The 21903-nt window shown below is 33.4% G+C and overlaps 1 protein-coding gene across 1 annotated transcript in view; it reads left to right on the forward strand.

The window, feature by feature from the left end:
* Smp_140770 (putative protein phosphatase-7) overlaps window positions 1-17732 on the forward strand; it is a gene marked incomplete at both ends in the record, with an annotated part of 41190 nt that extends 23458 nt beyond the window's left edge. The window contains 10 exons of the mRNA XM_018795514.1: window positions 1114-1275; window positions 2035-2201; window positions 2828-2862; window positions 5648-5790; window positions 7554-7613; window positions 8852-9180; window positions 11539-11645; window positions 13988-14154; window positions 15981-16065; window positions 17521-17732. Coding sequence (XP_018649819.1) covers window positions 1114-1275; window positions 2035-2201; window positions 2828-2862; window positions 5648-5790; window positions 7554-7613; window positions 8852-9180; window positions 11539-11645; window positions 13988-14154; window positions 15981-16065; window positions 17521-17732 — 1467 coding nt within the window. The remainder of the gene's footprint in view (window positions 1-1113; window positions 1276-2034; window positions 2202-2827; window positions 2863-5647; window positions 5791-7553; window positions 7614-8851; window positions 9181-11538; window positions 11646-13987; window positions 14155-15980; window positions 16066-17520) is intronic.
* Window positions 17733-21903: the final 4171 nt, after the last annotated feature.

Here is a 21903-nt window from a genome sequence, read left to right on the forward strand (position 1 = left end):
TAAAACTTTCTACAGTTCTTTATTATTATTTGTAGAGTAGTTTAAACGTTTACGATTGTCCATCTGTTTGAGGTTAATTTTCTTTAGATAGTTGAAGAAACAAGATAAATTTAATAGATATTTTGTGCAATGGTTCCAGCGCATTAGTGATCTTGGGGTGAACGAGAACACATATGCAGGATGACCAAATGTATTTGAATACGAAATGACAGAGTTATTTGGTAAAACATCAATACCATACGCTCTATACTTCATTTGCAGAATTTCCATTAATTGTCTCAGACTTTGTTGTTCCTTTATGTTCATACCCATCACTCTCTGTTTCCGTTCTCTTCTATTCAATCTTTTCAACCTTCTGCTGCCATGCATTTCAATTTCGATTGATGTTACATACTATTTGTATCTGTCGACATAAGTGGCACACTCCACAATCTCAAACAAGAATCAACTCAATAATTTCAGGTCTTTTAGTGGGCATAAAACTTTTTCAATTGTTAACGTCTGAATCTAGTGCATCACATTCTTCAACTTCGGTTAGTTCAAAATAAAGCGGGATGATTGAATACCATCTATTAGTCAGTGTATATTGTAGCAAGCCCCTATATGAATCCATTCATTTTTGAATGTGTATTATTGAGCTTATTAATCTTATTATACTTACTTTTCTTGATATAATTATTAACTCTTGTCAATGTACATTTTCTAGATAGATCTGTGTACTGATCAATATGTATTTCACTTATTTATTTTATTCACCGTCTATTTGAATTATATTTAAACCCAATCAATAATATACAAACTGATTTTGGTTAAGATGTCAAATTTATAATCCACCATTAATTCACTCGCATGACGTGCCTGATGATGGGGATACGTGACTTATGATATTCCCGGAACACTTTGTATACGACCTCGTATTTTACGTTTCTGCCGTATCAGCTACACAATAGTCAAATCTAAGTATGACAAACGAAATAAATCCGGAAACAAAAACTACTAGAGTCACATAGATATGACAATGTCTACCAACATCACGTAACTTTCTACTTCGATACTAAAAATCTACCTTCACTCCCTTATGAACATAATTATTTTTCTGATGATTTTTTTCAGCGAATTCATGCAAGATATGTGTTTCAAATTTTATGTGAATCCAGACAATGTATCATGTCACGTCCAAATATTCAAATGGCATCGACATCAATATCTCGACAAATTACAGTCGTTGGTGATCTACATGGACAATTTAGTGATCTACAAATTATTTTATATAAAGTTAGTACGATGTAAATAATCTCACTGTAACTAATGCTTTAAGCATATAAATCTATCCTAGTCAATTTTTCCATGAATGGTATCAGTGAAAAGATTAAATAATCATAATTGAAGCAGTCATCATAGTCAGTTATGATTCTGTAGACTACTTGGACTATATTCAATAGAATAGTAGAATCGAATATCATAGAAAATTTATGATCTTTTGAAAGATAGGAAGGAAAATTACCATCCTGTTTAAGTGTACAACTTAACTATCTATAGAATGATGGCGAAAACCTGCAGCTCATTTGAATGCATTTGATGTTGTACGCTCTGACCTAGGTGGTTTGATTGTCGATTTTTCATATTTTTCTGGACAATATCATCAACATCTACTTCATTTAAAATAGAACTTTTTAGTTATTTAACATAGGTTATATCAGTTTGTTTTGATCTACCTGATATAGCATTCAAAAAGCACTATTTTTTACTTCAATTTGATTACCCCCGGAAACAACGTTCAACGATTTATGGATATCCTAGTTGTTTTTCTCATGCGACTCAGTTCTCGTAATTATTGAACTAGATATGTTTTCATAATGATAAACAATGACAAATCACATTCATACCACTATCAAAATTGATTTTTATACAGTCAACGTTCTTTGATATGTTGACTTATGAAGTATTGATTACATATACAAATTTTCTATAGAAACATGGTTCATTCTCTGTCTGATATACAGGTATGTTTACTTTATATCCATGTTGTTTTAGAACGGGATGCCAGATGTAACGAATCCTTATGTATTTAATGGGGATTTTGTTGATAGAGGTAGAAAATCTGTAGAAACATTATTAACTATCTTATGTCTAATGTTGATTCGACCAACTTCAGTATTTATAAATAGAGGCAACCATGAAGATCTTTATGTAAACTGTCAGTAAGTCATGATTGTTTAGTTATTTAATTGTAATTATCAGTGATTAATTAGTTAAATGTATTATACGAAGATTACTTGAATCATAAGCTAAACAACCATTGTTAAACAAAGGTATTAGGTAACTTTTAAGTGTAATACTCAAATGTGTATACCCACAACTTCTCCAGGGATTAAAACTAGGACTCTCGAGTCTCTCAGTGAGCTTGTTATCCTTTGATCACTTGGTCAGCATAAAAAATCTCACATTTCTAACCTCATTCACTTCACAATAGTCCCATTGCTCCATAGTACGGAGCTCCTGGATCAGGTCTCTATTGGACTTGTGAATGTGTTATGCTGCGTGACCTCATAATAAAACGAAACGACCTCTATCTCTTTAAGGTCTGTCTGCGATACAAACTCTACCAAGGTTAACCAATTTCTACAAACCTCCTATCATAATAGTGGTATGACTGTTTAGGACTCATATCTCCCCCTTATCATTTAACATGGACAAAAATCTTTAAGTCATGAAATTACAAGATAACCTGAATTATTGATAGAAATAAAAATTTGTTTCAATTATTCAGTCGACTTGTGGCTAAGCAAATGTTCGTTCAATATTTTCTCCCTAAATCCTTCACCAGCCATCCATTCCGTAACCTTAGTTCAATTTTTGTCAGTTATTAATATTGGTCTTCAATAATAGCAGTACATCCATCATAGCACTTACTAGTTGAGCTAGATCACTTGGTTAACGGACACAATAATCGTTACCAGTTTTCGAGAACTATGGATAATAATTATTAATATTTGTTGCGTTTTGTTCTGTCCGAGTTTCATCAGTTGTGTGTGTCGGTATCTTAGTGCTAATGTCTACATAAAGACTCACACCCAGAATATTTCGCTCCAAACGATAACCCATTATCTACTGAGTTTCTGAGTCTCGATTCTGATTTTTGTGGTACGTCTGGCTGATGAGTTCCAAATAAGACGAGACATCCATTTTGAATTCTATTGCTATGAACAATCAAATATTCATTTGCTTCTAATCGTTTACTAATTCTCTTCAGTTACTTTACTGATTTGGAAATCAGAAGGGGTTTTGTGGAGATTTCAGTATTTTTCATAGTTGAAATCATGAGTCAATTGAAGCTAGACCACCATGGAAAACCTGGAAGCACTGGACGGCCGTTTCGCCCTATTATGGGACTCCTCAGTAGTGCGCATCCACGATTGACTTCCAAGTTTCCCATAGTAGTTTAGCTTCAATTGACTCATGATTTCAACTATGAAAAAAAGATTTGGAAATCATCGAAACTTCTATCCGACGTTTTTTTTAGATGAAAGATATTTGTATCATCAAATGTACGCCACACTTATATCAGAATTTTAGTTTCAATGAATAATGAGTTGATCTTGTAATTGTTAACTAGGAAAGTGTGAAATTTCTCTTTACATTTCTTATCTTCAATTGTTTTTCAATTTCCTTTTATCTAGATATGGATTTATAAAAGAAATTCAAAAGAAGTATAAAGTAAGCATATATGAAAATGGATATACCAGTTTATCTTTGATTTAGTGTTGTTGTTTATGTATTCGTATCGTCAGAATTAGTATTACATAATATATCTTTCAGTTACATGGTAGCTAATTAAGTTTCATTTCAAATAGCTCAAATAATGGTGTATATTTTAACGTTTCTACATTATAGTTATATTAATGTTAATAATACTAATGACGGTAGTGCAAAATGCTTTACTTAAACTTTATCATAGGTGGTTTCTTAGTATACACTGTATATATATACTATCAATCTCAGCCGTTGAGTACATACACTTGTTCTCAACTGGTAACCTCGTTTACTTGGTCCTTTAATCAACCTCTTTACTACTCATCCTAGTGATTCCGTCATACACTAACATTGTCAGCATGAAGTTGTGATAATTGTTGAATATTATTTATATCACAGATTGATATAAGTTCAATACTCATTTAAAATCCGAGAGTACTAGAAAGCTGTGACGGAGTTTTGTTCTCTGAGCTGGATGGTTTGGCTGTGAGCTTTCAACGTTCTTCTGAACTCACTGAAGACATTAGTGGATGTGTCACTCAATTTTGTGGATTGGTTGAAGTTAGACATTAACACCGTTGGATGACGGCCTGCTCAGTGGTCTAGAGGTTAAGCTCTCGCGTGCGAGACTGATAGGTCCTGAGTCGGAATCTCGCTAGGCTGGATCGTGGATGTGAGGAGTACTCCAATAGGACGAGACGGCCGTCCAGTGCTTCCAGGTTTTTCATGGTGGTCTAGCTTCAACTGATTCATGATTTCAACTATATAACATTACTATGATATCCACAAAACCCCTTCTGATAATAATACTAAAACAGATAATAATTTTACTAATGAATTCACCTATCGGTTTCATAATAATAATAGTCTCTCCTATAATGTTATATATGTAACTTTTTAACGTATTTATTAAATAATGATTTTATAAACATTTTTATAAAAATATTTTCAACTATTAAAAAATAATAAACAAAGCTTGAATGTTCACTTAGTATTGTTTGTTTGAATCTTCCCATCGATGTTTAGGACTACAACTGGTCAGTCTCTTATTGGCATATGTGCATACTGTGCGTATTGCCTCGATACAGCCTTAATTCACAAGCATTATAAGCAAAGATGTATAGTGGCTGGCAGTGGAATCCAGTTTGACGCGCGTTTCGTCCTATTTGGGATTCGTCAGCTGGATGAACCTGCATCTCATATGCCAATAAGAGATTGATCAGTTGCAGTCCTAAAAATCAATGGGAATATTCAAACAAACAATGCCAAGTGAATTTAAACTTCACCACATTGCACAAGCAAGTGGCTATCAGAACTCAGTAGCTGAGTGGATAAAGCGATGGCGTTTGAAGCGGACGGTACTGGGTTCCAGTCCAAGATTGAACATCAACTCTGAGATGCAGGTACATCCAACTGACGAGTCCCAAATAGGACGAAACATGCGTCCTGAATTCCAATGCTAGCCACTATCCATCTTTACTTATAGACCTTGAATGCGAAAATATCTACTCGTAGGTTAGTATATTGCATCAATATTTTAACAAGATTACAATCAAAAAGCTTTGAAAAACCAAAAAACTTCTTGAGATTACTAAACTCTAACAATGTAACCGTACTTTATCAAGAAATACGTCCAATTTATTCAAACTCTCTACTTATTTATTGAAAAGTTACTTCATATTCAAAAGATCTTTTTAAGAGAAACTCATTCCTACACATATAACTTTGATGAAAACTATTTTTTCTATAGATTTGTGACAGTAACTGCATTTCTTTTTTTTTTAATGGTTGTTGACGTCTCATCAGTGTAGAAATTAATTACTGTCTATAACAAATTCGTAGTATATATTGTTTGAATACAAAAATATTCTATTTCTATCTGTTTAGTCTTCAGCTGGTATGCTAGTGAAATGTTTTGCAGAATTTTATCGTTATATTCCGGTGGCTACATTAATTGACGATAAAATTTTTGTCTGTCATGGTGGTATATCAGATAAAACTGATTTGAGTACATTAGGAGATTTAAACAGATTTTCAGTAAGTTTTCAATATTTTTTTTCGTAGCCTATAGATTATTATAACGTGTGTGTGTGTGTGTTTGCCCTTTTTGATATATGAACGTGCTGATTCCCGCCAATGAAAGAAGAGTGAATTATCGATCAGAGCAATGATACATAAAATCGTATGAGCAGTCTTGATTACTTATCAGTTCTACTTTCTGCCTAGCCCAGCCAGTTAAGTTCAGAACACCAATAACAGCCTATGCAATATAAATCATTATTCTCAAATATACTGGGTTTATATACCAAACAAACTGACCACAACGTACCATTAAATAGAAAATAACATGTGTACAAGATTTGGCCAAATGTGGCTGTGAATAGGGGGAACAGTAATCAATGGACTGGGGATAACTCAAGAATGGTAAACCGTATTATAATAGTCTATAAGTCAAAATAAAGCTGATAATAAGAGGGACACGAATACGAATAGTTTAATTACTTAAAAATTATCCAATAGGAAATAGACATATTACATTGGTCCATAAATAGTCCTCAAAAGTTACCATTCACAATTCTCTTCGGGATACAACAAAATTGACTCAGTTATTGACAAACGATAATATTTACTGAAATATAGATCCTATATAACTTCGTATATACTTTGTCAACTTATCATATTAATACATCGTAGAAATAAAAAGAGCAATATGAATTGTATCTAGAATAGGTATGTTTCAGGCATGACTAGATTAACTGAACGAGTGAACATGGCAACCGGCATTTCAGATAAAATCAGTGAATAATGGAAGACTGAATATTTGTAAATAATGTATGAAATACGGGTAAATAGATATGCACATACGTATTGTTACGTTAATAATTGTAATGGAACTTAAAGAATCTAGTGTCCAATTGACAAAACTATACAAAACTGTACGATATATATATACATAACCATGTCATAGAAAAATGATCTACATATGGGCACTGAAATAACCTAAGCTATCACCAAACACCTTGACAATGCGTTAAAGCTAACTAAAGCATAGAAATAAGCTTTATTTATGTTGTAGGTATCGGTCATCTTATGGATAGTCAAGGCCTCTATTATTTTCAGAAAACGGTGACTGAGAAATCTTGAAAAAACGTGGCAAATATCTACAAAGTCATTACATATATCAGTTATGGGACTAAATTCGACTAAGTACTCAAGAATCTTACCTCTAATTACTTTATTACAGTCTTTACAGAATCAATTTGAAGCGTCCGTTTGTAGACGTGTCAAAGGTGAACATTAAGAGCTTTGATTGTGAATAATGTGACCTTAAAACCTGTCAGAGGTGTGTTGCTTTTTTGATCAAGCTTTTATAACCCCCTACTTCCACTGTGATGAAGAAGCATCACTGCAGATGCTGGTTGTTTCAGGGGAACACCTCACTATTATCACACATCTGTAAAGTCGGCAGTGCGACTTCGCCCTTTAACAAACATCTTATGCTTCAAACTGTACCATTTTCCAGAAGATCTGCTTGCCATGGTACAGCTTAAAAGAACAGGTGTTTAACCTGATATAGCTCAAGTAGATCACCATCATATTCAGGTCATGTAACCATGTTCAAGTGGTGGTCACAGTAGATAAGGTCCGAAATCGATCTAGCTTACTTCAATGAAGCACATTAACTGACAATGAAATAAAAGATTTCTGCCGAAAAGATTAAAAACTCAAAGTAATGTCATTCGTTACTCAATTTGCTTCCGTCTTTCTTTTTGTTTTATATATTCCAACAAATATAAAAGTACCTTACACTTTTAAAACCAGTGGATCAACCAATTTCAAACAGTGATAGTAAAAAGCAGGTAAGATAAATAAAAAATTTTAAAAAAAGACACATTTTTCCCTAATGATTTTATAAACAAAACTAGTTATCTATTCGAATAGTTAATGACAAATTCATAATTATTCAACAAGGTTGTAATGAACGAGAACACAGATGGTGACAACCAATTGTATTATGTCTGTCGACATAAGTAGAATACATCACTAGGTTACTGATCCAAGAATTTAAATTCTACACGAAATTCGCATTATATATGCAACAGACTTTTAACTGTTTTCACACAAATAATAAGAATGGATTATGATTTTTTTATTATTTTTATTTAAACACATAAATATTGGTACAAAAAGGCACCAGATACATATGCGCTACACAAATCAAATGAGATTTGTGTGAGGACTGTGATACTTCCCAGGTGCCCAAACTGAAGCAGATGATTTTCTTAGGGGGCCACACCCGGAGCCTTCAACCTAAAGGTCTGATCCACAAGGAAGTGGATCATCGTGAGGAGATGCAGTCCCATGGTAGTCGGTGACCAATGATTGGTTCATACGCCATTTATTCCCTCAGGATACTGGAGCCCATGTGGACCAGTGGTTTGGAATCAGGGTTTTACAACTCCCCTAGGTGGACTTTCCGTGTCCACCAAACCGGTTAAAGCGCCAGACATTCGCTTTTCGTCCTCTCAATTTCGTAAACAACAGTAATGCCACGAGAAGGCATTGAGTAGGACTTCCCTGACAGGGGCTATATACGCTTGGCGGTATGAGAGCGTTTCGAGAGGGAGAGCGGACTCTTCCCACTCTCGGCCGTACCAGGGCATTTGGGGGCGGATTATGATTTACAGCAGTAGTAATCACATGGGATGGATATTATTTAATAAGTTGTATCAAGTGTAATAACTTATGCATTTCCTGTTTGTAATGTTTTTATTTAAGAAAAAAGTGCTAAAGATTTCATGGTTCTATACGTTTTTCTTCATATTGAATATTTCACATGATGATAACGTCTGAATTTAAATGATTAAATCATTAAATGCTAGTTAAAAACTATACGGTAGTCATAAGATCTCATAGTCTTGAGTAGGGTGGAGGACAGTGTTGCTGAAGAGTTGCACAGTAGGATGAAGTGGTTGTCTAGTTTATCTAACGTCTGTTCTTTATGTTAACCACAAAGTGTAATCATCTCCCCTAACTAACCTAAAATTACTTATAATTAAAATGTACATTTTTTTTCATTCTAACCTTATGATTACAGTATCAAGACTTACTATGGAGTGATCCACAAACACAATCAGGATTATTAATGAATGAAAGGCGTGGTTTAGGGTGTTCATTTGGTCCTGATATTACAAACTCTTTTTTAAATAAACATAATTTAAGTTTACTTATTCGTTCACATGAATGTAAACCTGAAGGATTTGAATGGTCACATAATAAACAATTATTAACTATATTCTCAGCATCAAACTATTATACAGATGGTTCAAATCGTGGCGCCATTGCTAGAATTTCTGTTGATGGTTCTATACAAATAATACAATATGTAACTGGTGGACAGAAAAAATTCAAAACTCTAAGACAAAAGTAAGAAGTTATATATGTATACTCTACTCTCACCTACAATTAAAATATTTTTACGCCTATATATACAGAAGGTGATTACGGATATTTTGAGCAGAACCATAAGTAACTAAGACATAAACGACACATTAGAACATTGCACAATTTACTCAAAGGTCCGAAGAAGTCCTTACAAATAATAAAAGCCTTTCGATCACTTATCGAATTGCACTGTCCCACTTTACAATATATTTAACTCTACATCCAAATTGAATCTACAGTATTGATCATTGGATCTGAGTGTTTGAACCTTGTACGGTATCAGTTATAACGCTTTCTGATATATATTCTTACTAGAATTATGATTCATCTTTCCCTCATAATAACCTTCTTTAAAAGTGAAAAACGCATTCAAAAAGTGTTTATTTTCTAAATAGGACGACATTTTTCTAATTGTTCTAATTAACTAGTCCTGACAAATGTTGACTGACGCTAACTAATAGGTCCAATATACTTTCTAGATCATTTCCAACTATTAGACATCAAAACACTGTATCATTTGATAAAAACAGAACAATTTGACTTATATACAACATCTTCCCACTTTTACCATTTGGTAAACTTCATTGAACTACGTTGTAACAGAGGACAAAATGTAAACTGGCATTTCTTGGCTAGGAAATGATTGAAATTTGGTACTACTGCTACTTGTAAATCTTACAGTACAATTAATCTAATTAATTTTCCATTTTAATAAGCAACATAAGCCAGTAGAAATATTGACAAACAATAAACTAGTTGAATGTCATAAACTTAAAATTTAGGTTTGATGTTAGTCTTATCAGTTTGTGTGATAACGTGTGGATGTGGGTGCGTGCATGTGTGTCCTGTTTGATATATGAACGTACTGATCCCCACCAATCAGAGAGGAGAACGAATTATCGATCGGAGCTATGATACATAAAATCGTATGAGCAGTCTTGATTACTTATCAGTTCTACTTTCTGCTTAGCCCAGCCAGTTAAGTTCAGAACACCAATAACAGCCTCTGCAATATGAATCATTATATTTCAAATATACTGAGTTTATATAACAAACAAACTGACTACATCGTACCATAAAATAGAAAATAACATTTGTACAATAATTGGCCAAATGTGGCTGTTAATAGGAGGAAAGTAATCGATAGACTGATGATAACTCAAGAATCGCATAATAATAGGTCAAAGGTCAAAATAAAGCTAATGATAAGAGGAATACGAATATGAATAGTTTAGTTACGTAACAATTGTACAATAGGAAATAGACATATTACATCGTTCCAGAAATACTCTTCAAAAGTTATTATTCACAATTCTTTCCGGGATACAACAGTTTAGGAAAAGGATTACCGATCATTTAAAACATATTATTAGCATTCAGATGTATTAGTCTCTAGACAATCGAAGTCCACAATCGATTCTTCGATGTAAGCGTATTCAACATTCATAGCAAACGTTTTGCTGAAATGCACTACTTCAAACCATTATATGAAATAGTCCATACATAGTATGCGATGCATATATCCGTTTGATTATATTCATAGTCCTGTCACATAAAACTCAATAAAGTCTTAGCAACCGCTGCAAGTCGAGAATGAAGCTAGTAAACTTATCGTACCTCTAGTTACCTCAGACTTTTAGTAGGTAACATAGAAAATTGGCCAATTCTTCACGTATTCCATTTCAAACTATAAACAACAATTCTTTCTTGATTAAGCAGTTTAGACTTATTCAATTTTGTCGTAAGTCTCGACACAATGTATTATCAAGTAGGTAATCACATAGTTTTCCTGTGCAGTCTATCAAAAGTTTTTTTCATTTCAATGGTATCCAGTTTATATCACTATGCGACTAAAAATTAACGTAAAATCATTTCTTTTCATTTTTGTATTGGTAGTTTGAATCATCCCATTAATGTTTATAACTGCTATCCAGACTCATTAGATAAGTGGATAACGCGATAGCGTTTGAAGCAAACAATACTGGGTTCGAATCTGGGAGTGAACATCAACTCCGGGATGCAGATACATCCAGTTGATTAGTCCCAAACGGGCCGAAAACACGCTTTCTTGATTCCACTGCTAGCCTCCATCCATCTCTGCTCATAAAATCTTTTCCGTTCTCACAGAAGAATTTAGAAAAACTTTGCAAACTTTCATAACTAACTCATTGTTTTCAGTCAGTTTTAATATTATATCTTTACAATTATTGTTCATAAATAAGCGATATATAAAAATGAATACTTACGCCTAAATACGTATAAACATAATGAATTAGTTCTCGCCCAACTATTACTTTTTCCAATGAGTTATTTCTTGTTTTTCATTACTTTTTTTAATAGAGTTAGTTGGGCTGAAGAATCAGCATTAACTGATTTAAAAAACAAAATAGCTGCTTATTCAACAGAATTGAAAAAAGAATTTCAATCACTTGATCCTACAAATACTGGTAAGATTTATTTCTCAAATTAACATTACTTACTTACGCCTGTTAACTCTCGTGGAGAAGCATAGGTCGCCCACCAGTTCTGGTTAGCGTTTTTTCAGCGAGTAAGTTTTCTACCCCATGCCCAACCCTCCTCCTTTACCCAGGCTTGGGACCGGCAGTAACTCTATAAGAGCTACAGGAGGAGTTAGCATATATAAACAATAATAATAATTATTATTATTATTATTACGATCAATAAATTAAGGCTCATATGTATGATCCCTAAGTGCATAGTAAATACACATTACTCTGGAGTACCATACTGGTACTGTTTCTTCACTTTCAAAGGATATCTGACTACTTTCATTATGTGTGGTAAGCTTTAAAATTCAAATAATCCCATAAACCCCTTATACTAATGATTCATTCAAAATCGAGGGGATAAAGAAGAGCTGTTTAGTTATAACGTTGTACTATCATGATTTTTCTAGTGCCTGATCAAGCCTGAATTCTTCAGATCTCTTATCAAGCATTCTATCTTCAATATAAACTGTGTTGGAATTTAATTGTCCACAATTTCGATTTTAATCAATTTGTGATAAATTCCTATTAACATTCAATGTAATTTTATAACTTGGTTCTTTATTATTCCATTGATTGATTACAGTAGTCATGGTTTCAAAGCTTATCGTTAATCATATGATTATAATCAAAGTTGATAGACTATTGTAGATATTTTGTAAGTAACTGTTACCACTGATAGTTTTTAAGTTGGTTTTAGTTTGTGGTAAGAGCTACCTGTATAACGTACAAACATCTTGAGCAACCTAGTTAAGACGAAATAAACCATATTTCGTGATGAACAAAAACACTGTTGGTAAAGTATGAAAACCATACCTTCAATCTTTCATTTGCGAAATGTCCATTAATTGCCTCAAACTTTATTGTTCCTTTATTTCTATGACAATTACTCTCTGTTTCCGTTCTCTTCTATTCGATCTTTTCAACCTTCTGCTGTCAGTCATTTCATTTCTGAATGGCGTTATATATTACTTATGTTGACATAAGTAGCACATGCCACAATATCACAAACTAATAATAAGTTAATCTTGTAAATTTTGATGAATCCATTAATCTTACAGACAAGATAAAAAAGATCACTGTCTAACTTAAATAAAAAATCCAACGTCATCTTGAATCACGTGCTTTACTTGATTCTTTCATCAAAATTTGATTGCACCAAAAACAATTACTAACAATTACTAGTGAGAAGCAGTGACCAGTGGAGTTCAAAACCACGTCTGTTGTGAGATAGGAACTCACTGAAGACAATTGGTGAATGGTTGCTCAACTTCGTGGATCAGTTGAAGTTAGACATTAACACCGTTGGATGCCAGCTTAGTGGTCTATCGGTTAAGGGCTTCGGCTCGAGACTGGTAGGTCCTGGGTTCGAATCTCGCGAGAGCGGGTTCGTGGATGCGCACTGCTGAGGAGTCCCATAATAGGACGAAACGGTCGTCCAGTGTTTCCAGGTTTTCCATGGTGGTCTAGCTTCAATTGACTCATGCTTTCTACTATGAAAAATACTAAATCTCCACAAAACCCCTTCTGATAATTACTAAAGAGACTACTGAAAAATAAAACCAGTAGTTGGACAATGTTTTAATGAATCTTTATTTTATTTGAACATTAATAGCTCAATAGTATAATCTTTAAAAGTGCACTTTTTTGATGATTCAATGTTTCGAAATGTTACTGATGAATTCGATCACAAAATAGTTACATATCTAACTGACTATATTAACACATTGATTCAGTTCATACAATCTTTAGATCACTCATCATCGGGAATGCTGGTTAATGTTTTTTTAGCGAGTCAGTTTTCTACGGGATGAGGTCGCTAACCCCATGCCCAATCCTCCTTCTTTATCTAGGCTTGGGACCGGCAGTAGCCCCCGGAGGAGCTATAGGTGGAGTTATCAGGAATGCTAGATTAATATTTTTTACTGTTCTATACTTCATAAATATTTTGAGTAAAAATAAAAAAATTATCAAGATCTTGACATTAGTTCATCATGAATGATCTACAAAACAGCTGTATCTTATCCATAAACAAATCAAAAAACAAACAAGATTTCTCTATTGTAATCAATATGGTACATGCTATGGTACTGAGTGAATTGTTTACAATGAAAACGTTTGTTACTATTACTAATGCATATGATTGTTCACTGAAGAATTCGGTACATTTTTGAGAAAAACTGTTTACTCTAATTGCATAATTATGGTTTAAATTGCCTTAATACATGCAAATAATAATAACAAATTGTCTTTTATATTATTTTTGTTTTACTAAAATTTAGGCAGAGTTACTAAATTGGAATGGTGTAAAACAATGGAAAAAGTGTTAGATTTAAAATTACCATGGAGTACACTTCAACCACGTTTAGTTGTTGCATCTAAAATACCACATCAAGTAGAATATTTAACAACATTTCAAAAACTTACTACTTATAATACTCCATCAAAGGTAAGATTATAGACAAATAAATTTTAACACTATATTACTAACTTACTTATGTCTGTTACCCCTCGTGGAGGAGCATAGGCTTCCCAAAAGCATCCTCCGTCCAACGCTGTCCTGATCAATCCGTTTAAATAGTTTCCGGTTACAATTCCGTCTTCTGGTGTCTGCTTCTAATTCACTAAGTAATATGTTTCTTGGTCCTTCTTTTTTCCGTTTCCCTTCAAGATTCCAAGTTAGCGCTTGCTTCGTAATGCAGTTTGATGATTTCCGTGATGTATGTCCTATCCACTTCCAATGTCTTTTCCTAATTTCCTCATCAGATGGAAGCTGGTTTGTTCTCTCTCACACTAGACTGTTGCTGATGGTATCTAGTCAACAGATATTCAGTATCTTGAGTGGATAACTGTTTATGAATACTTGTACTATTGTGATGATGATTGTGGTAGTTCTAGAAGTTTCAGCTCCGAACAGTAGAACTGTCTTGACGTTCGTATTGAAGATTCTGACTTTGATATTGGTTGACAGTTGTTTTGAGTTCCATATGTTCTTCAACTGTAGAAGTGTTGTCCTTACTTTGCCAATCCTTGAATTTACGTCTGCATCAGATCCTCCACGTTCATCGATGATTCTACTCAGATACCATTATATTTCTACCTCTTCCAGAGATTTTCTATCAAGTCCCATGATGAACGGTCAAGCATTGGAAGCATTCTGTTAGTGTCCAGTAATACAATTCCGACCTTAACCAATCAATCAAGTGGTACGACAATAAGAAACATCTGTTTTACTCTCAACTTGTCCGAAATCTACCAGTAACAACTCGCTGAACTTCAGAAACATCTGGTAATATGTCATTGGTGAGCTCGCTAATATATCTTAGTCAAAAGAATTTTATAGAGATTGGCTGAGTTTCTAGTTTGCATCTGTCTTAGATTGGTCTCTGCCAACACTCTAATTTCAGAGTAACTTTAGCGATACAAGTTGGTTGCCATTAAAGTTTTGCAGTTGATCGTCATAGTAATGATAGATACCTGTGATAAACTATCAGTATGAGTTTTTGTTTTCCCATTGTTGATGTTAGAAACTGTAGTTGATTAGTTTCTATTGGCATATATTCATCTTCGATACTACCATTTAATTGCCGATTTTTTCTAACCTTCGTGCATCCGAATGATGGGTCGTAAATAAGACAGAATTTGCATTCTTTACTCCACTGCCAACTCCTATTCAACTCTAATTGAAATATGCAGTAAACAATGTTTGAATCGTTAACGTTGGAGCTGACTAATATGAAGTGTTAACTTGAATCAGTTTATAAGTGAAATTAAATCGTAAGATAAATGATCAGAATAAATATAGTTGGCATGGCGTAAGAGAGAGAATAATGGGATTACAAATCAGAAATTACGTAATATGTAGAACAATATGAATTAGATCAGATATAGTAGATAGGGGTGGAAGCTAAATAAATTTCTCTAAAAGGTTAGCAAGTGTGATAATAATAATAATGACTGATAAGATGTGTAGATAAAATAAGTTTAAGATATAAAAATGAACATTAATCAAATTAACGTCACCATATTATTAACAAGTTGACCTTGAGATTGGCCAGGGTAAAAGGAGCGGTTTGACATATTTATTTTGGATGCATAGCTCTAGCTTTTTTTGTCCGAACAGCGATTGCCTCAGCCGTCTGAAGGATTCTCAGTCTGACGGAATTAGGTAGACTGCTGTTAACACGATATATTTTGTAATGTATGCATAAGTTTTGAAATTTGTTATTTAATCAATAACAAAAAACACACTGTTTATTTAACAAATGAAACAAGGTACCACCTTCAGTCACTGAAGAAATGTATAAATTTCGTGATGTACTTGAAGGAATCTTCCGAGCAATGGATAAAGATAATTCAGGTAAGTTGACTACATATTTATACTACATTTTGAAATATGTATACATCCGATAATAAATAAATCAAGTTATAGTGCGTAAATGATGCTTCGTGGACATCTGAAAATCGGCCTTTAGTAACCTACGAATATCCTTGATTTTTAATTTCCATGCTTCAAATATATAAAACGAAAAAACAGTAAACTGCTGCTCAATAAACCTGTCGTTTGGTTTACGATGAACATCTCCCATGCGTCATAAATGACGCAAATTGGCAAAGCCGACCGAGCCGAGTTTTCGTCAGACACAAGCCCACCAAGCCTGATAAGATCTGTAGATGATGTTGGATTTATCTCCTATATTTATCATATCTATTGGACCTGAATAAATGTATCCAAGATAGTATATTACCTCGTGAGTAATATTAACTCTGAAATATTGCATGATTCTTAACAGAAGTTCGGAAAATCGACATTAGATAGGATTATCAGTTGGATCGTAGAAATGATCCCATTCAGCATTCCTGAAATAATTTTAAGGCGCTTATTTCTACTTCAAGTAGCAGTTGATGTTGTTTCTGAACAATATGAAGATCTTTGCAAATGAATCATTCAATTCAGAGAACTCAAAATTGACAAAAATGTTTTTTTGTTTTAATTTATTACTGAAAGGGTTAAACACCTAGTAGCATAATTCCTAATTGATCTAATACATATTCTAAGTTAGAGTTGAAGCGAACACTCGATAAAAGTGATAATGAGACAAATTCCAATCCACCTAAATTCACCCGTAGAAAAATCTGATGCATAACTTACACTTTTTGTAAATCTTTAATAAAACTAGACCTTGGACAGTGAAATTGAAAGCTCTCTTCATACAATCTTCAATTTACAAATGATAAGATAATCAAAACTATGCGTTTTTATCAGTCAGTACTTTACGATAGCATACGTTTAACTCAGTATTTTTAAAAGTAAAGGGTTGTAGAGACTACTAAATTTTATTGAGATCACGAACAGACCTAAGTAAGAGGATCATTGAAGATCCAGAAGCACTGAATAGTCGTTTAATCCTAGCATAAATCTGGAAGAGCGCAGCCACGGCACCTCAACCTAGAGTCAAACCCAGGATATTTTATCTTGCATACGGACTCTAAACCTCTAGACCAATGAGCCGGAATCCTGCATTGTACAAGCTTAACTTCAATCAGTCCATCATATTGAGCGACTATCTATCACTGCCTTTATCGTTAACTTCCTAATATTCTGCAAGGATTACTACAAGTTGAAGTTAGGTTTGTGAGATCGATTCCAAGTTGAGAGGTTGTGAAGACCAACCACCGAGGAGTCTCAACTAGGATGAAACGACCATCCATTACTTTTAGGTTTTCAGTGGTTACCTAACTCAGATCGATTCGTGATCTCAACAAGATAATTAACTGAATTGATGCTTCATTTTTCTAATACACAAACTTATAGGTCGAATCTCATTAAATGAATTTAAACAAGCCTGTTTACGTTTACCCAAATGGACAAAAATAGATGAACAAATAGTAATGGATATGGCACGTTCAATCGATATTAACAAAGATGGTTTAATTGATTTCAATGAATTTCTAGAAACATTTAGACTAGTTGAATCCGATCATGATTATTATGAATCGTTAACTGAACAACAAACAGATGAGTGAAATCATTGAATTTTTATTTTTAAAAAACTTCTTAATTAATAAATTGTATAGAAAATAAACTATTTAAGGTAGATTAGTGCTACCATTTCCATAGATTCATCTGTACATGAATTCATTATCTTATGAAACTTGTTAATGGGGGGGTTTTGTGGAGATTTTTAGTGTAGTTGAAATCATGAGTCAGTTGAAACTAGACCACCATGGAAAACCAGTAAGCACTAGACGGCCATTTCGTCCTATTGTGGGACTCCTCAGCTCACGTGCGAGACTGGTAGGTCCTGGGTTCGAATCTCGCGAGGCGGAATCGTGGATGCGCACCGATGAGGAGTCCCACAATAGGACGAAACGGTCATCCAGTGCTTCCAGGTTTTCCATGGTGGTCTAGCTTCAACTGACTCATGATTTCAACTATATTTAAAAAACTTGTTAATTGTTTAATTATAAACCATGACATATCACCAATTGTTTCAATCCTCTTTTCATTTTGTTTATAATTACATTTTGGATAATTTCAATAAGCCAGAACATCCCACACTTCTCAAAATTTATATTTTAACCGTTTGCTTGTGTTTTTTTTTGGTGTACAGTCAACCACACCCAGTTGGTAAAAGTATTCACTGCAACCTCGCCTACCTTTCTTCTTCTAACGACTTTTTTTCATTGTGTTCTTTGTTTTTTCAAGTGTACTTTTTTAATCAAGTTTATGTCATGGAGAGTGGAATCGATTTGTCGATTGATTGATTTTAAATACCTTTATTTTGTAAATAAAATTGTCTCTGATCTATTTTTTCATTTCTTTGAAATGTTTTCTTTGGTGAAAAGGCATTATTATTTCATAATGTTGGACTGAATAACTGTTAGGAAGACCTGTAGATTATTGTGATCATATGCCTTGGTGAACACTTTTGGATTAGAAAATCGGAAGACTTGATTTCACTTACGTTTTTAATTCGTTGTAAAACGATAACATATTGTGTGGTGTTTATGCGTCTTTACCTTTTTTTTACCATTAAGTGACTAAGTGCAACCAACAACAAGATCGTAGATTTGTGTTCCGCGTTACTTGGCGCTCAATCATAAATCTTAGGTGAATTCTTTAGAGAAATGATTCTCCACTTGTGATTACCAAGTAGGTAGGTATGATAATGGTGAATGGTATGCACTGACAATGTATTTATTAACAACGAATATAATTATTTGTAGGTATCATTACCAAGTTTTGATTTGATAATTTTGAATAAATTGAGCATTGGGTAGATTGTTATAAATAAATTAATATATTTGTAATATTCCAATGAGTAGAAAAATTAGATTTTCTGACGTTTCGTGACTCAGTGTAAGACACTTCTTCAGAGAATAAATAAACAAATTAACATTAATCCAAGTTTAAATAGTACATTGGAACAATCCAAGAATATTAGGTGATCAATCAAAAACAGGTCTGAATAAATCAATGTGACGTCATTTCATTTCGGTCAAGGTGATTCATAAGCGACTTGTAAGTAATTTTGTGTGTATGTATGCACTGTTAATAATGACAAAATGTGTGAAAAAGGATAGAGTTTAATTTGTAATGTAATGGTGTGAAATTGTAAACAACATGTGCCCTTTGAATGTGAAAAATAACAATTCATGGATAATCCAACTACTCATATACATTTAAGATTAACCTAATATTTTGTGTGATGGTTTCAGCTTTACCGTTGACAATAATAAGGATTTTATTTGAACAGTTTCAATTGAAATATATACTTCCCGATGAAATGCATCCCATAATATCAACAGAAGGAAATCTGAAGCCTTTTGTATAACTTCATACCAGCTGAATAAACTATTTTCTAAACTCTAGCTAAGCGAGTAATCCATTAACATTCAAGGTACTGGTTTTGATTGCATATGAGAATATTAAGAGTGAAATGTACCTTAATCTGGCTGACGTTAATAAAGTAAGACAAAAGGAGCTTCCTCGACTCTTCTACTTGCCACAATTCAATTTTGCTATATCCTAATGTTACCATGAAAATGTGACTGAATGATTCATTTTAGTTAGTTCAACAACTGAATATATTATTCAATACGTAGTATGAACCAAAAATTAAGGTAGAAAGGTACCTACTTCAATTACCAATTGCTAAGAATGAAAATTTATAATTAAGTTTTCCTCAATATCATAATATTGATATAATGCTGTTATATAGACTGCTATTGTCAGCTTTCTTTTTTCTAGATTACCTAAACATATAATTATAAAAGAAAGTCCGTCCAAACTAAAATTATAAGTTACTTCTCTTTAATCATACGAATAGTAAATTTGGACTTATATTACAACAAATGATCGATCACAGTTATCTCTTTTCTTAACCTCATATTCATTCATGAGAACCGATCCACACTGTCTGTGAAGAAGGTGGAAGATAGAAAGATGCTTCTTTTCAAATATGAACAGCTAATTGTTTACGAAGATATTTCAGCTGGTCTAGCTTCAATTGACACATGATTTCAACTATACATCACGTTTGTCTGACAAGTAGGTAGATTTATAGCATTAGTTAATTGGAACATGTACAAACTTGTGAGTGGTCTAAAACCCTCTATATACTGTTTAATTACACTCATTTTGTCAGTAAGCGGTAAATTTGGTAACTGAGTTGTCCATTTCATAAAATGCTCACTAGAACGTCTTAAATCCGCATTATTTTAACGGGGAGTGAAATGAGAAGACAACAGATTGTAGAATGATTGATTCATTATCTTTCCCTCACTTTGTGATAAGTTTTGATAATGATTTTAGTATCAATCATTTTACACAAGTCATCATGAATTTTCCAACTTAACATGAACGATTTCCCGCATAACTACTAAGTGTAAAGTAGTCCAACTAAAATACAAATTCAGTATTGACTACTTGTGAGTAGTCTAAACCGGTAGAATTGTTTTAATAACTGAAAAAATCGTATCTGTTGTATCCCGAAGAGAATTGTGAATGGTAACTTTTGAAGACTATTTATGGACCAATGTAATATGTATATTTCCTATTGGATAATTTTTAAGTAATTAAACTATTCATATTCGTGTCCCTCTTATTATCAGCTTTATTTTGACCTATAGACTATTATAATACGGTTTACCATTCTTGAGTTATCCCCAGTCCATTGATTACTGTTCCCCCTATTCACAGCCACATTTGGCCAAATCTTGTACAAATGTTATTTTCTATTTTATGGTACGATGTGGTCTGTTTGATTGGTATATAAACCCAGTATATTTGAGAATAATGATTTATATTGCAGAGGCTGTTATTGGTGTTCTGGACTTAACTGACTGGGCTAGGCAGATAGCAGGACTGATAAGTACACAGCCGTTAACAGTTTTAAGTATACCTTTGCTTAACCACACTGTGAAGTACTCACGAGCAAGAAAGTAAGAATTCCTTGAACACCTCCCAATATAACTGGCACCACAGGAACAGTTGAATTGATAGATTCAGAAAGAGGGGGCTAGTCTATATAATTTATCTTTGGATCTTGGAGTGACCAGCGAACGTAGGGAAAACATTAATTGTAGTTTACATGGACTAGATGTTCCTTGAACTGCTCTATGCAACTTTAGTATTAGCATTTCTCTGGGTGCATCATCTCTAGATTGTAGACGTATATACAGAGGTTTTGTGCTCACAGTTATGCTTTTTAACGTTCTCTTATCATGGCTGAATGCTTATTCATAAACTTTTCCCTATATCCATTTTCTTTCAGATCAGTATACATCACCTTTGTTTTTCTTTAACCGCATCTAGAAACCATATGGTCTTAGTTCTATAATGAAGTGTTTTAATCAGGTTCCTTTATACTGTTGAGGAACAAAACAAGAAAATTTGTATATTGCCCAGTCCAAGTAGTTTTATTGTCTAAGTTTCTTCTTAGTGATCCAACTATCCTCCTTGAAAGTAAAACATCTAGAAAAGCTAATCTACCTCAATTTCCTTTCTCATATGTGAATTTAATAGACGGATGAACTTTATTAAATCGCTTGAGGGTCTCTATTCCGTCAGTATGATAGTTAAAAAGGGTGAACCTTTCGTACATATATCGGCAGTAAAATGAAAACCTGTCAATATGCTGTGTCAGTGAACCGTCTTCTGTTTAGTGAAATAAAGTTTCAGCCATATGGAACC

Source organism: Schistosoma mansoni, chromosome 2 (assembly GCF_000237925.1).
Source record: "Schistosoma mansoni strain Puerto Rico chromosome 2, complete genome".
NCBI classification, from domain to species: Eukaryota; Metazoa; Platyhelminthes; class Trematoda; order Strigeidida; family Schistosomatidae; genus Schistosoma; species Schistosoma mansoni.